At 31.4% G+C, this 16,944-nt stretch overlaps 1 protein-coding gene across 32 annotated transcripts in view; it reads left to right on the top strand.

The window, feature by feature from the left end:
* The window catches only part of LOC139488311 (calponin homology domain-containing protein DDB_G0272472-like), a 110,276-nt gene that overhangs the window by 52,621 nt on the left and 40,711 nt on the right, over positions 1-16,944 (top strand). For 15 of the 32 annotated variants that reach the window (XR_011655984.1, XM_071273815.1, XM_071273813.1 and 12 more), the window contains one exon: positions 11,265-13,168. Coding sequence is in view for 31 of the 32 variants with exons in the window: in XM_071273815.1 (XP_071129916.1) it covers positions 11,296-13,168 (1,873 nt within the window). In the remaining variant the exon portion in view is untranslated. Of the gene's footprint in view, positions 1-853; positions 1,524-2,713; positions 2,857-11,264; positions 13,169-16,944 lie in introns of those variants that run through there. The other 17 variants (XM_071273836.1, XM_071273838.1, XM_071273842.1 and 14 more) reach the window with 6 other exon arrangements.

The raw sequence follows: 16,944 nt of genomic DNA, 5'->3' as shown, positions 1-16,944 counted from the left end.
TGCTATATATTATACTCTCTTGAATGCCAGTCAACCAGCAGTGGCATTGACGTAGTTGCACTAATAGAATCTTCAGTGTGCATGAAACATGCTTCTTGAATGAGGTGGATTCATTTTATTTTACATATATCAATTTTTTACTATAAACTTTTTGCAACTTATCAGAACATCTAAGAATATGCATTTCTTTAAAAGGCTAAAAATCAGATTATGTCGCCTTCCGCAAAATAAGTGAAATTCAAAATAAGTGAAATTGATATGTCTTTTCATCAAGTATTACTGAATTTAGGATATTTTCATGCTAATCATACATTGGTTAAGATCGGCATAAAGGGACAACCCCTGGTAAAATCACGATATATTCAAGCCCCCATGAGTTATTTCGATTCTAATAGGACAAATACGGCAATTGTTTTGAATCGAAGCGCTCTAGGTGAAGACATTATTTGCCGTTCCCATAAATAAACGCACTATTTTATTGACGTCAAAGGAGGGAGCAAACTGAATAAGTGAGACACTTAAACTATTTACAATAACATATTGAGATAGGTTTGGATGAATCAAAATGATCATTGTACTTAAATGTTTTATATATATACAAAAAATGGCTTATAACACATTTCAGCATCGTTTGCTTAAGTTTCCTTGTGATGATTTTCAGTTTCACAAGCATGTATTTTCCTGCAAAATGCCTATATTCTGATGTCAACGTTCTATGACATTGGGTAGCTCATTCATAAAAAAGCAAAAGACGTGGGAGTACGATCGGAACAACCCAAACAATATATTCATATTTTACCATGGGTGTGTTTTCAAAGCGTTTGAAGGACGTCATGTTAGAATTTGTGATAATAAGTAAAACTTTCTTCTTATAACAGGTTTATCCAGGCCTAATTCAACTGCATGAACTTTTCTGCCTATTATAATGAAATTTCTATATATGAAATATTTACTATTTCATATATAATTCAGAAGCACCTTTTTTGAGAGTAGTTTTCCTCTTTTAATTGAAACGCTTTCAATTTAAGGAAGTAATTAGTAGCCGACGGTCTTCAAAAGGAAAGAATCATTTCCTCTACACTTACTTTTTTTTAGCATTTATTAATTTCCAACACATCCTGTTATGAAAAGTAAAATTTTAATTATGTGATCGCTGGAGCTCCTTTTACCTCACTTTACAATTGTATTATGACCAACTCGATGAAATTGGACATTAATTTGAAGCTTCAGGCTATGACAAGCTGTTTTTCTGACTGATATCTTGTTATCATAGATGTCATATCTCTTCATAAAATATCTTAATTCAAAATTATGTACCATGTGGTTTTGTCACATGTAAAAGAATTGAATTAATTGAACAAAAAAATATATATCATTTTGATGGAATATTTAGTATGATCGATAATTAGTCAGAAAAGTGAGTGTAGATTCATTTTGACGGAAAGAGTGGGATTTTATTTTCGTAAAGTTGTTCGGTTTAATGGATTAATGGATTTTGGATTTATTCAATATAGAATATACAGGTACAATTTTTTTTTTTATTCTAGGGGAGATAACTCAATTTTTTTGTATTATTGAATTGATTGATATACAGCATTAAATGATTTATATTATTAAAATATACGTCCTTGACAGCATTTCAATGCAGTAGGAAGTTGAACTTAACTACAGTCTTAATACTTATGACATATAACAAGTAAGATGCCATGTTAATTGTAGATGATATAAAAACGTTTAATTATTCTCTTTGAAGTCATTATCAAATTCATTTAACAATACTTGCAATTCATAATACCTTTGTTTATGTTATTACAGTAATGATGGAGTAATTATAACAAGACAATGTGACTACTTAACAAATAGTTTAGGACTACACCTTAAATTAGTATAATTGGCGTGAATTGATAAGCTTAAGTACATATCATTGACTCATTCATGAATATAAACAAAAAAACAAACCAAAACTATTTCTCCTATCCTAGGCTAATGTAAAAGACTCTTAATAAAGTTGGTTAATCATTGCTTTAATTATCTTGTTTAAGTATCTTGTTTAAGAAATGTTACAGTTCAAATGAAAATATGCTTATAACTTAAATTGACTATACAATTTCAAAATTAAATAAAATATTTTTTAAAATGTTATAATTTTTGCAACTATATTATTTTCTTTGTTATTAAAAGAATGTAGTTTTTTTTTATTAGAATTTTTTAATGTTAGTAAATTATTCGTGGAATAAATAGTAAATATATAACGGTCCAAAGATTGTAAAAGCAAATTGTACTCATGACTCAGTTAAGATTACAAATTGAAAAACCCACAAACAATTTAAAAAAAACAACAAATAGTTAGTACAAAATGTATCAGCAGATCCTCGACAAATACAAGCACTGTCATGGTATGTAAAAACCTCACTGCACCCCATTATATAAGGAATTCCTTTCTCCTTATTATTGGAGAGATAAAATAACTATATTGCCTGACAAACCAATTTAAAGAGATATCAAACATATATTGTATCTGGATAGAATTCTTAATCAATTTCATTAACATCTCTACCTGTAAATAGATGTAAATATCTTTGATTTAGTTACCTGTAAACACCTGAAAATTTGATTAAAGTGAAAAATGTAAATTTCGACCAATTTTATGAATGGTCAGTATAAAGAAATCGATACTATATAGCTCTCCTCCCTAAGTTTAATATCTGAGGTCATAAAATGAAAGTTGACCTTATAAGCCACAAGGCCAAGCCACATCCTCAGTAAGGCATGTTTTGGTAATAAAACAGATGTAAGGAAATGCTTGAGTCAGATCTTTGATTGTGTAATCACAATCATGTTATTTTCAAAACGCAGGTAAGAAATTCGTAAACTTTATACTGGATAAAATGTTTTATTTTTTATTAATTTTATGACAAAAAAAATTAATGCTGGTGTATGTTTCATCTTAATTTGCTCTTAATTTTCTGTTACTGATGTTGATTTATCAAAGATTATGTCTTGAAATATATTATATTATGCTGTAAAAGATGGATTTTTTTTTTTTTTTTTTTTTTTTTTTTTTGCGTCTCAGCCTCTCTTAGAAGCATTCACTGATTCTAGATACTTTTCAGCCTGTGACACTTTGGAGGATCATCTTGTTAGGTGAATAAGAATAAATAAAATGTCAAAACTTAGGATAACCACAAAAATGTTGAATTGTTGAATTTATAACCAAATATTAGACATCTAGTGGTCAATGCATGGTCTCAAGTAATTGGTAAGAGACACAATAAATTGTTTGATGGGTATTTCATGTTCTTTAATATTGAATACATTTGTCTCTTTCCCATTATGAATATATTGAAGTTCATCCTTTTATTTTTCAGTTGAGGTTTATGAGAATAGTATAGTGTGTATTTCTATGTTCTGATGATACACTTATTATTCCAGATAAGAATGAAGGTTTGGTACCATTAGAACATTTAAATCCAAATCAGGAATCTGATGTTCAAAAGTTGTCGTTTGTTGATATGGTTCATTAGTGTTTCTCGTTTTTATCTCACCTGGCCCAAAGGGCCAAGTGAGCTTTTCTCGTCACTTGGCGTCCAGCATCGGCGTTAACTTTTTACATTTTGAACTTCTTCTAGAGAACCACTGGATGGAATGAAACCAAACATGGCATGAATGTTCCTTATGAGGTGTTGACCAAATGTTATTACTTTGTAGCCAATCCATCATCCAAGATGGCTGCCAGGGGGGGACTTAGTTTAACATAGGATCCTATGGGAAATGCATACAAATGACTTCTTCGAAAGAACCACTGACTGGAATGAAACCAAACATGACATGAATGTGCCTTATGAGGTGCTGACCAAGTGTTGTTACTTTATAGCCGATCCATCATCCTAGATGGCCGCCAGCGGGGACTTAGTTTAACATAGGACCCTATCGGAAATACATACAAATTTCATCTTTTAGAAAACCAGACTGAATTGAATGAAACGAAACATAGCATAAATGTTCCTTTTCTAATGAGGTGCTGGCCATATGTTGTTACTTTGTAGCCAAATTTTATCTTTTTCTATATGATTTCAAAAACCCAGGTAGAGTCAAGTGAGTGATACAGGCTCTTGAGAGCCTCTAGTTCACTTTTTCTATAGATTAGACTGTTGGTTTTCCCATTTGAATGGTTTTACACTAGTAATTTTTTGGCCCTATATAGGTTGCTGTTCGGTATGAGCCACAGCTCCATGTTGAAGACTGTTCTTTGACCTATGATGATTTAATACTTTTATAAGTTGCGACTTGGATGGAGAGTTGTCTCATTGTCACTCATACCACATCTTCTTATATCTAATAAGAGGTATAGGGGGAAGGGTTGAGATCTCTCTTCACCTGTTCATAACCTTGTAGCATTTTTGCGCCTGTCCCAAGTCAGGAGCCCCTTGACTTTGTTAGTCTTATAAGATTTTGAATTTTAATTCATTTATATGTTTTGGAGTTAAGTATGACATCCATTTTCACTGAACTAGTACACACTTTTGTTTAGAGGCTAGCTTCAAGTCTGCCTGCTTCGGTGGACTTTGGCTGTTGTCTGCTCTTTGGTAGGGTTGTTGTCTCTTTGACACATTCCCCATCTCCATTCTCAATTTTACGGATATGAATGTATGTAAGTGAGGTGTTAAGATCAAGGATATAGTCGTCTTATAAACTAACACCAGTTAAAAGTGGTTGAAAATGATAATAGATCTTATCAACTGTGTCTCTTTGAGGTAGACCCAACATCTGCCTTTATAATGCATAATTTTTCATCAGAAAAAAATGTGTAAAATCCTTGTCAACCTATAGATGAGACCTGTGCATTCCAAGTGCAGTAGGTCATATGCACTGAAAAACACATAAAAGTACAGCGAAAAATTAGCAATTATTCATGTAACAGACAAATGGACTTACAATGATTATTTATGACTGTTCATAGTAATTGCTTTTTCTGTAAGTTGTGGATAGGATGATCTTTTGTTCCCAAATAAAACAAGGGAATGCCAAAATTATGATTAATTATATAATATATTGTACATATGTTCATAAATCTATTATAACCACCAGCTAGTTGTAACTACCTGTGAAATTAACACTGTTAATTAAGAGGCAGGTGATATTTGACATTGCTGCAGGTTTGATGGACAGATATGGTTGTCAATTTCATCATTAATTACTCATGATGATTTTGTTGTCCTGTTCAATTGCAAATGAATTTATTTCTACCTACAAGCAATTTCATGTGATAGAAGTCAATTTTAATGACATTTTAATTTTATATTAGTTGCATGGGGAACTACTATTAATGACATACTATCAAAGCACTGGTGCAAACACAATTTATTTTGAACTATGGACTATGTTTTTCTTTTACTTCTTCTGTTCAGGATATTGCTAAGTGACAGATATTAAAAAGTACAGTGGCTGACATTAGAGTGACAAAAAGTGTGGTTTCATAATCAACGGATTATTAGTATTTTGTTACCTCTGTCAGCGACAGCTATAAGTGTTAGCAGTCTGTGCTATGGTATTATGTTTTGTATTTTTGTATTCTATAAGAGCTCCTACGTGTGGTTCCTGCTTTGAATTTTTGTGTTTTAACTAAATTGTTTTTCAACACATCAATATATAAAAGGGGGAGGGTTTGCCATCCATGTTCCTATCACAAGCCAAGAGTCTCATTAGTCTTGACAGTGAATGTAAATTACTTCTTCATGATTTTGTGGAAAGGAAATAAGTTTTAAGTATTTAGGATATTGTTTACTTTTGATCAATTCCCAACTTGCCCATTTGGAACAGTTGAGATCTTGGCATGGCATGACAGTTGTTGAAGTATCATTAAGCGACCTTAAGGTGTCAAGTTGGATAACTTGTGTTGTTAGGTTGTCATGTCATTGACAATAAACCTTCATGGTTTTTATTCCAGCATTATGGCCATATCATAATAGCATGCGGTAACCTCAAGTAATGAAGGTCAGTCATGGATTTTTATTTTGGTTGGGTCAAACCAAGGACTTTAAAATTGTTTTAACTTCAATGTTACTTGTACAACCTTTTATTTTTAGAATAAATTGTTCAGATCCTAAATTGTCACTTAGCTGCATGCATTTTCTTTATTTTTCATAGTTTTCAAACTTTTTTTAATTTTGAGTAGACACAATATTGTTTGATAGACTCCTTAGTAAGTAACTAGACTTCTATTTGTTGAAGAATATTCTACAAGATAGCAAGGATGTACAGATCCAAGGGGGAGGGGGGGGGGTGTACCTGGGCCCCCTTTTGTGGGAAAATTTTGGTTGATTATATAGGGAATCACTGAAGCATGAGTGGAGTGCCCCCCCCCCTTTTTTAGGTCAGTCAACGCCCTCCCTCCCCCTTATGAAAATTTCTGGTTCCGCCATAATTGGCTCCATTATGATTCTTGTCAATTTTTCACAAAAATAGAGGATCTTGTAACTTTCAATTATGCAAAATTATGCATATATCTCATGTAGTTTCAACTCTGTTTACAATTTTCAAGTTATGTAACCTTTTAGTTTAAGAATTCAATTCATTTTATGGATGGTATAGTTTCGACCCACTATCATTTTGTAAGAGTTTGGGAACTAAACCATGACATATAATAATTATGAGTTTTGTTAAATCCTGAAACATTCATTTATAATACTATGGACCTATCAAAATGCAGGAATCAAATAAAATTTGCATTTAAAATTATTTGCTGTACACATTATTCGAGTTTTGCATATTGTTAGATTTTGCACTCTTCTATACAAAGCTATGGACTTGAAATTGATCAAGAATATAAATATATTTTATGAAACATATTGTAGCAATTTTCCAAAAAATGGATCAGTTTGACCTATATTTTCTGCATGATTATGTCTCTTTCAAATTCTACACAAGGTCTGTTTAAAAGTAATCTGAGGTTAGACTGGGGTCATATTTGGTCATATATATGAACACATCTGGGAAAGTAATAAATGTCCTATGAATTCAGTCATAGTGACTCACATATTTATTTGTTTTTTTATTTTCTTTTGAAATGTATATATGTATTGCTGGATATTTATTTGAGTGGAAATTTAATTGCTTAAAAACAAGATATTTTATTGATGCAGTCAAATGTTTTAATAGCTATTTATTTGAAGCATAACACAAATTTGGTAATAACTAGGCCATGATTGTCACCCTATCTTTGTGTTAATTAATAACGTGAGAATTATTATCTATTTTATGATGGACAAGACAGTGACATCTATGTCACTATGTAAGTTTCATGTGTCATTCAAACCTGAATATACCTACCATGGTAAGCTTGTCAGTTATTTATTTTTTTTCTTCATTTTTTTTCTTCTATTTACGGTACATTAACTGGTCCATACATAGTAAATTTCTACTCTACTATGGATGAGGAATTTATTTGACATCTGACATTTAACTTGTTCTGTTTTTAGTGAACTCAGTTTTTCTGTCTATTTTAGACCATTTATAAACATTTTTGTTACAGAAATCAAAGTAATATGTTTCATGGACAGCTGATATTGTACTTTTGGTATATCATGTAATATGTTTTGTAAGAAAGACTTAATTTTCCAATTGAAAAAAGTATTCATATTAATTCTTTTAAAAATATGCACATATCCTTCTGAAATCAGTATTTGAAAACTGAAAATTAAGTAACACAGTTCAGCATTATAGTATTCAGTAATCCCAAGAGGGAAAGTTTTTCATGGGAATTTTATTATAAGAAGATTTGGAGTAGAATCTTAATTTTTTTGTTCTTTTCCATAATAAACAGATTTTTCAAGGTAGGATAACTAATGTTTTTAAAAAAAATCTTACTATCAACATTCAAATGAATGAAATAATGGTTGAAATTAATTAGCTAAACCTTGAACATGTAAGGTAGCTGTATTGTACAAGAAATCTGTTTTTGGCAGATAAATATGAATTAAAGAAACTTATTACAACGAGAAAATGTTATTAGTACCTTGTATAGAAAATGAAGAGATTTTTCTGTTAAGATGGAAATTTACTTTGAAAATATATATTGATATCTAGAGAGTTTTTGCAAAAACCCAAAACTTTTGATAGAGACCCAGTTCTGTTGATGCACTCTAAATGTAGAAAAAAGATAAATTTATTTTGTTTAATTCACTGATTTAAACAAATGAGAATTAAATATGGAGAAGCATGTTTACAGAGCATAAACTCTGTTTAATACCACATTTTCGAGGATTTATAAATCAATTTTATAAAACAAATTAGTTTGAATCATTTGCGTTTTACCCTATAAAGACTGTAATCTATCTTGATTAGACTTTTTCAAGATGAAATCATGAAATACTGACTAGTTACTATCCAAAGATCAACTTTGAATTACTAAAGATTTGACATTGATCTTTATTGTCTGGGCAATACACATCTGTATTTTATGGACCGATTATTTTACAAATTTGAATTGTTGAAACAGACATTAAGAATGTCTTAATTATAAAACATTCGTCATTCTTACTGTGAAATTGGTTTTGAAAGTACATTGGAAAGCCTGAAACTGTCTAAAGTGTTTGATAAGGATATATATTTTGTAGGAAGAAAATTATTATTGGTAAAAAGGAATTCTCAAATGGGTCATGAGTTATATCAAAATAGATTACTTTTGTCTTGCAGTTAAAGAAATGGAAATTATTCTTGAACTATAGCATTTTGAAAATGTACAGCTGATTGAGCGTGTATTTCATGTTTAAGCTTCATCAAATTAAATGGACCATTTTAGTTTTAAAGTTTTAGGAAATAAATAAATAATTCCACAGAGGTTTTAATACTTCCCATTAAGGGTAGAGAAAAAAGACACGTACAATGAACCTCTAATTCAATAGTTGTGTTAGACAATTAGAACCATTATCATACATAATATCTTGTCTATGGTTTCTGTGACAATTTCAGGTCTTACTTAGTAGGTTTTAAACTATTAAAGATATTGACTTTGTGTGATATATTTCAGGTTACGTAACTATTGTCAATATCGTTTTGATAATTTCATTATATGATATTATAGTAATATATAACCACTAGCTGTCATATTGAAATTCTTTGTCAGAATACTGCAAAACCACATTGATTTGAAATTTGTCTGAATAATTGTTGTAAGGCATTCTTTTATATATAAGAAGATGTGGTATGATTACCAATGAGACAACTCTCATCCAGCAACCAATTGAAATAGAAGTTAACAAATATAGTTCGCTGTATGGCCTTCAACAATGAGCAAAACTTGTACTGTATAGTCAGCTTTAAAATGGCCTGAAATGACAAATGTAAAACATCAAACAAGAAAAACTTATAGCCTAAATCTTGTACAAAACAATGAACAAAAACAAATATGATCTACAGCAAAGAACGTCAACCACTGAATTAATGGCTCCTGACTTAGGACAGGTTATATTCTGTGGCGGATCCAGAACTTTTCATAAAGGTGGCCCGATGACTGACCTAAGGGGGCCCTCTTCAGTCATCCTTCAGGGATTCCCTATATAATCAACCAAATTTTTCCCACAAAAGAGGGGCCCTACTGGATCCGCCTATGATATCAAAACAAGATATTGCATCTTTTTTTGTAAATTCCTGTTGATTGAACATAAAAAACATCATTATTTGAAGAAAATATCAAAAGTTCATACCATTATGAACGATAATGATGAATGAAAACAGGGACAATAAACTATGAAGTGTTATTAAGTATTTAAATCCCACTATTATTTACATAAAAGAATATTACACTGTTTAGTAGATGATAAACAAATAGAGTATGGTCTTTTCATAAGATCATCCTATTACATTGTATATCAAAATATTTGTGGTCAAGACACTGTCAATACTTAGTCTGTCATAATATTATTAATGTGTGAATGTGCAATAATGTTGTTGAACTATATATATGTTTGGTGGTTTCTTGAGTACAAATATTTCTGATACAGAAAGGTCATATGTTGATTGATTGTTGGTTGCTTAATGTCAAGTTGCTAATGGAAATGTTACTATATTAAAGTTGTATTGTATATATCTTGTGTTTACTTTAAATTTTCTGTTGAAACTATATGCTTATCATTTTGAAAAAAAAGAAAAAATTTAAATATGTATTTGTTTTAAATTGGAGGGAAATCAAAAAGCATAAGTTCAAAAGAAGAGAGAAATCATCATTGTCAAACAAAAATTTAGACAGAAAAAATAATAATATTGAGAATTGAAATGGGGAATATGTCCAAGAGACAACAACCCTACCAAAGAGCAGACAACAGCCGTAGGCCACCAATGCCAAAAATCTGAACTTAAATCTTTTCACTTGATAGAAATATCAGAATACAAATTTGACAAGGTTTTCTTGTACTAAAGAAAGGCCTCCACATAAATATCTCTTTTATGACAAGCTTGATATTTATTCATTTGACTAAAAGTAGTTTAAAACTATCTTGTGCATAAAGTTGGGATAATCAATTAAGAGAATAAGAAAGGAAAAAAATTAGCGGTAGATTGGATAAAATAAATCTTTGCTTCATTTGACTTTCAAATTTATACAAGCTCTCATAGATAATGACTTATTGAGGATGACAAATTCAATTATAACAAGTCTATGAAATGAACTCTTGGTCAATGTATAGACATTAACAAAAGACCATTTGTCAAATAAAACTGGTAGTGTAATGGACTTTGTTGACCTTACAAATGGGACCAATATGACAATTTCTGCCTTCCAGGTCTAAAAAAAGAATGAATTTAATCCATTAGACAGGAACATTTAACTAAATTGTGGTTTATATTTCTATATAAACATTTCTTTTTGAAGATTGAGGGTTTATCTAGAATTTTTTTTAAACTGGTCAATTTAATGGGTATTATGAATTTAGTAAAAAAAATGTTAGCTTATTTAACATGCAAAAGACTTTTAGAGAATATGAATATGATTGGCTCAGTAACATTAAAATGCAAATATTATTAAGAATGAGAACATTTTCTCTGTTAGATTACGGATTAAGCCTTCATGGATCATCATATAAATAGTAAATTGAATGTACATTATACTGTAACGAATTGGAAGATATATACCAGCAGGTAAATTTTTGGGTTACAAAAATTTAAATTTGTTGAAAAGACAACTAAGTTTGTATCTCTGTAGTGTAAATTAGTACAGAAGTGGTACTGCTGATTAAATGTATAATAAAATTTAATTTATATCTTTTCAGGTCAAATGTAGACCCATGTGGCTGTCTTTAAATGGCAGCGAAGAAACCTCCAGATGAAGATAATCGTGAATGCTTGTATGTCAGTGTTGAGCAGACGGAAAGAAAGGTCATTCCTTCGGTTCAGCTGGAAAGACGAGAAATCAAGATGACCTTTTCACCCTTTGACCAGTCTCTGTCATCTGCTGTGACAGACACTGATCAACGGAAAGATTCAGATGCTGAGAGAATTGTGGGTAAAGAATATCCAAAGGCACTTGGTGCAGAAGGTAGCGTTGTTGTTTCCAAGGTCATAGACATTCAAGGACATGGCAAGGAAAAGAAGAAAAGGTCAGATGATCAAAGTGATCAAGAAAGTAGGTCAAGATTTCCACTTAAAATTGAAGATGGTCAGCATGAAAATGTTCTGGAATTTTTTGAAGAGCAAGGAAAGACATTTCAAGAGCAAGCTAAATCTTTGGTACCAAAAGTAAGAAAGGATCGTTCTACTAGTCCGAGTCATTTACGTCAGAGTGTTGGATTAGATCATTTAGATAATTTAGTGAAACTTATGGAACAGTTATCTACCCTTAAAGATGAAAATTCCAAATTAAAGAAAAAATGTGATTATTTGGAAAGTACCAAAACTCTCTTGCAAGCAAAGAGCGCTGTAGAAACTGAAATTACAATCCCATCAGGATATCATTCACTGCCAGTTAAATCAAAACTTAAAAGATCTCCTAAAGAAAGATCAAGGACTTTTCGACCAAGATTATCGAGTGCTGAAGACATTGACGTATTAGATTCATGTGAATCGTTAGAATCGTCTTCAGACACTAGTCCGAAACGTCCTAAACATGCTCAGATTCATAAACGTAGCTTTTCCACAGGATCTCTTGAAATACCGTCCGACATTATGGAACAATCAGGTGAAGATGATAGCCAAGAAGGAATTTATCATACTAATGGGAAAATGGATCGAAAAATGTCAAAGTCACCCGCAGCAAAGAGAAAGTCAAAAATTTCTAATTGGACCTGGATTAAAAAAGTGTTATCGACTAAAAAGCTTCCAGAAGATATTGGATTTAGTTTTAAATCTCTAGGAAAAATTGGAGGGAATGTTCGTGCAGGAAGTACTAAAGAACTGTCAGTTCCTGTGACCAGCATTGAAAATCGTTCTGTCGATAGTGGTGTTGGAAGTGGTGTAGAGGCTGATACTGGTGAAGGACAACGCAAATCCACAGGTGAGGTCACTTTATCTAATGCTCAACAGGGGGGTGAATCTGGGTGTTCTCCTACAAGTAAATTAAATTTTGCCGATCTAGACTCAGAAATTTGGATGGGACCCCCAGAATGGCTTGAGGAACACGAAGACGAAATGAATCTCGTGGACCCGATATCAATTATTGAAAATAAGGAAGTTATAGTTTTGAAAAGTTCTGCAGGTAAAGAAGAAAATGAAGATAATTTACTGCAAGTCCCCATTCCTAGAAGAAAGTCCAGTCCATCTCTTCTAGAACATGAAAGCAACAGCGAATCAGAGGAGAAAGATCTTGCTGAAATGGAAGAATATTTGAATTTGAGAAGATCATCAAGTTATAAAGGGAGATCATCCACAGGGGAGGTAATTCATGTTCCAGAAATACCAAAAACACCCAAAAAATTACATCGATCGAAACTCAGCAAGATGAAGTACATGGTGAGTAAACACAGCGTGAAAAGAAAACTTTCTAAACGTTCAAGCGCCCATAGTGAAGCAGACGATTTGAAGGTCGAAGGATACGATTTTGATGACGAAGAAGGGCCTTTGGGAAGATCAACGCCAAAAACATCCCCTCTGACGCTGAGACAAAAGTCTATAGATTCCAAATTGCCACCGACATGGATTTCTCATATGGGAACAAGTATTGATGTCTTGTCATTGATGGGTGAGTAAGACAAAAAAAAGTATATCGGAAAATTAATCAAGCATGAGGAGTTCTTGGATCAGCATGAAGTCATTTGAAGATGTCTACAAGTTTTCGCATGTTACTTATGTTTTTCAAACTATAACTTCCTTATATTCAACATATGATCTTGTTTTCCCTTGCACTTATTTTTGTTTGACAATATACACTATAACCTCCAATTTCCTGCATGTCAAATGTTCAAAAGACATCAGAATAAATCATAAAAAAATAATATATATTGCCTTGAGGTTTTACAATGTTTTTTTTGTTTTTTTTTTTTATCTTAGTTTGATTCAGATTGATTTTTGGTTTTTGTCTTTTTTAAGATTTATGCTGTATGTAAATTTATATGTGAAGTCAATGTCAGAAATAATATTTTTAGAGATTTGTATTTACTTGTACATGTATTGTTTTTGGTAGTGAGTTTTCAATTAACAGTAGCACACTGACCATGCAATCAGATCTATATTTTCCCATTGCTTAGACTACAGGCCATGTACTCACAAATGTCGAAATATTTCATAAACTATATGTATACAGGCACTTTCATTGTACACAAAAAGATTTTAAAAATATGTGGTAATATATTTTTGGAATGAAAATTCAATTGAAACATTCGAATGTAGTGTTTTTTCTCAAGTTTTGAAAGTAATAATACATGAGTGACTTAGCACATATTTTGCATGGAACACTTTCACAAGTAGTTATTTTTCATATGTAAATTATCACTCCAGTTGAATTTGCACTATGTATTTGCTTGGGGATCAGAGTATGAAATGATTGTTTATTTTTATGTCATTTTTTTTTAACATAATGTTAGACATAACATGATAGTAGAAAATGCATGATTTTTTTTTTCATACATGCATATTTTTTGTGTATTATCCTTGACCTTATCCTGTTGATATTTTTTAAAATACTGTAAACCACTAATTTTTAGCTATTTATTTTTGAAACTACTGAGAAGAAAAATACTGCGAACATGAATTGTCGTAACAATGTAAAACTTGGATAGTTTCTTATTTTACAATATCAAGTTAATTTGCAAATCTGGAAACAAAATTGCAGGAAAGTGGGCTAAAAAGCGTAAAACAAAGTACATGTATCCATCAAAAAGCTTACAATACTTGTTTGAAAAATCAAGGGTCTTAACTAGAATCTTAATACACATTAGTGCATCGATAAATATTTTAAACTCTGCAATATCCCATATTTAGTCAGACAAAATTGTGTACCTCAGTATCAGGTTATCAGGTGCAAAGAGTAAATATTCTTTGGGTAAAATAATAAGTAAGATGAGAGACTGTCCATTTAACATATAATATTTATAGATTTTTATGCAGAGCTTTTAAGATATTAAAAATTCAGTTACTAGAGCACATTAATATTTAGCATGTGAATATATGTCAGTTTAAAACTAGGTCAAAGATGTTAATATACACTTCATATTTGAATTATGCATATTGATTTTGACCATAAAGTTTGTTCAAAACAGACAAATACTTGAAGTTTTCACTTATCAATGATTTTTAGCTCACCTGCCCTAAATGGTCAAATGAGCTTTTTGCCATCATGTTTCTTCTTTATTTAGTCTTTTGTCCTTCATAAACATTTTCAAAGATCTTTCCTGTGATATTATAACTGAACCATAATTTCAACCCAACTCCTGGCTAAGGTCACTGCATACGAAAAAGGTATTGGCAAATTAGAGTATTGAAAGACAATAATTCGATAGCAGTACATTTTTGACGTTTTTGATAAGATAAAGTTGAAATAAAGTCCATGTTGTGTTCTAGTAAAACTTAGACATTCTAGTATTTATAAGTATATTTAACTTCTTTTTTTTTAACTCAGAAGCTTCATATGACTTTGAAATTTTGCACCTATTTTTTGGGGGCAGAAATACCAGGGTTTATTTATGATATAACTGCACTTTTTCATATCACTGGAATTATTCTTTCAATTATGAATTTTGTTGAGAAATATGTGTGTCACTGTGTACAAATATGGATACTTTTATCTTAGTCATTTAAAATCATTTGTAGAGTTCAGGTCACCATTGATTTGATGTTTTTGTAGAAAGAACATAAAATGTTATTGCTCCAATACATTATATATTCATGTCAAGAATAAGTGGTATCATGACAAATTTTAATGATTTGCTGTTGAACTACTGTATCTATTCTATGCTATTTAATGCATAAAATAAGGACAGAAAATGATATAGTACATGTAGTATAAGAGAAACATACAGCTACTGTCATTATCAATTTTCATATAGATATAAGAAGATGTGGTATGAGTGCCAATGAGACAACTCTCCATCCAAGGTACAATTTATAAAAGTAAACCATTATGATAAGGTCAAAGTACGGTCTTCAACATGGAGCCTTGGCTCATACCAAACAGCAAGCTATAAAGGGCTTCAAAAATGACTAGTTTAAGACCATTCAAACTGGAAAACCAAAAGTCTAATCTATATAAAAAACGAGAAACACTTATATGTTCATTTCCTCAAAATATCCTATAAAAATAAGATGTGGTATATGGCTGCCACATAGAAGTTTACAACTGTAGGTCACAGCCTATTCTTCAATAATAAACAAAACCCATTCCACATCTATGTTTCCTAAATGACATTAAAAATCATATAGAAAAATGAATTATTTTAGATGCCAATAAAGCCATTAGCCAGAGCATAATGTGTGACCCTTATTGGTGTCCTAGGTCACGAACAACCCTGAAATAGTAGCATTGTTAGAAATTGATACCAAATAAATTACTGGAGCAATCTATATATAAAAATAGATATTATATATGTCATTGCTTCAATGGTTTTAGTTCTATAGGTCATCTTTTATAATCTTCTGTTAGGTATCAGGAAGAAAGTCATCAATCAAGTCAACCTACTGGTTTAATTCCCAGTAATCTTGTCTCATTTTATTAGCTCACCTGGCCTAAAAGCCTGGCTTTTCTCATCACTTGGCGTCCGTCGTCGTCGTCGTCGACGTCGTCGTCGACGTCGTCGTCGTCGTTAACAATTTTTCAAACATCTTCTCCTCTGAAACTACTGAATGGATTTGAATGAAACTTAAGATGATTGTTCCTTAGTATATCCTGCACAAAATGTGCGCTTCGATTTTTGATCCGTCAAAAAACATGGCCGCCATTACTTAAAATAGAATATAGGGGTCAAATGCAGTTTTTGGCTTATATCTCAAAAACGAAAGCATTTAGAGCAAATCTGACATGGGGTAAAAATGTTCATTAGGTCAAGATCTATCAGCCCTGAAATTTTCAGACGAATCAAACAAACCATTGTTGGGTTGCTGCCACTTAATTGGTAATTTTAAGGAAATTTTGCAGTTTTTGGTCATTATCTTGAATATTATTATAGATAAAGATAAACTGTAAACAGCAAAAAAGATCAGCAAAGTAAGATCTACAAATAAGTTAATATGACCAAAATTGTCAATTGGTTATTGTCCTTTAATGACAATTTTTCACAATTTGTTCATCATATTTGCTAACTTTAAAAAATCTTCTCCTCTGAAACTACTGAATGGATTTGGTTAAAACTTAGCATGGTTGTTCCTTAGATTATCCTGCACAAAGTGTGTGCTTTGATTTTTGATCCGTCAAAAAACATGGCCGCCGTTACTTAAAATAAAACATAGGGGTCAAATGCAGTTTTTGGCTTATATCTCAAAAACGAAAGCATTAAGAGCAAATCTGACATGGAGTAAAAATGTTCA

This window comes from Mytilus edulis, chromosome 9 (genome assembly GCF_963676685.1).
Source record: "Mytilus edulis chromosome 9, xbMytEdul2.2, whole genome shotgun sequence".
Lineage (NCBI taxonomy): Eukaryota > Metazoa > Mollusca > Bivalvia > Mytilida > Mytilidae > Mytilus > Mytilus edulis.
The sequence above is the reverse complement of the archived record's forward strand: the minus strand, read 5'-3'. Positions and strand labels throughout refer to the sequence as shown.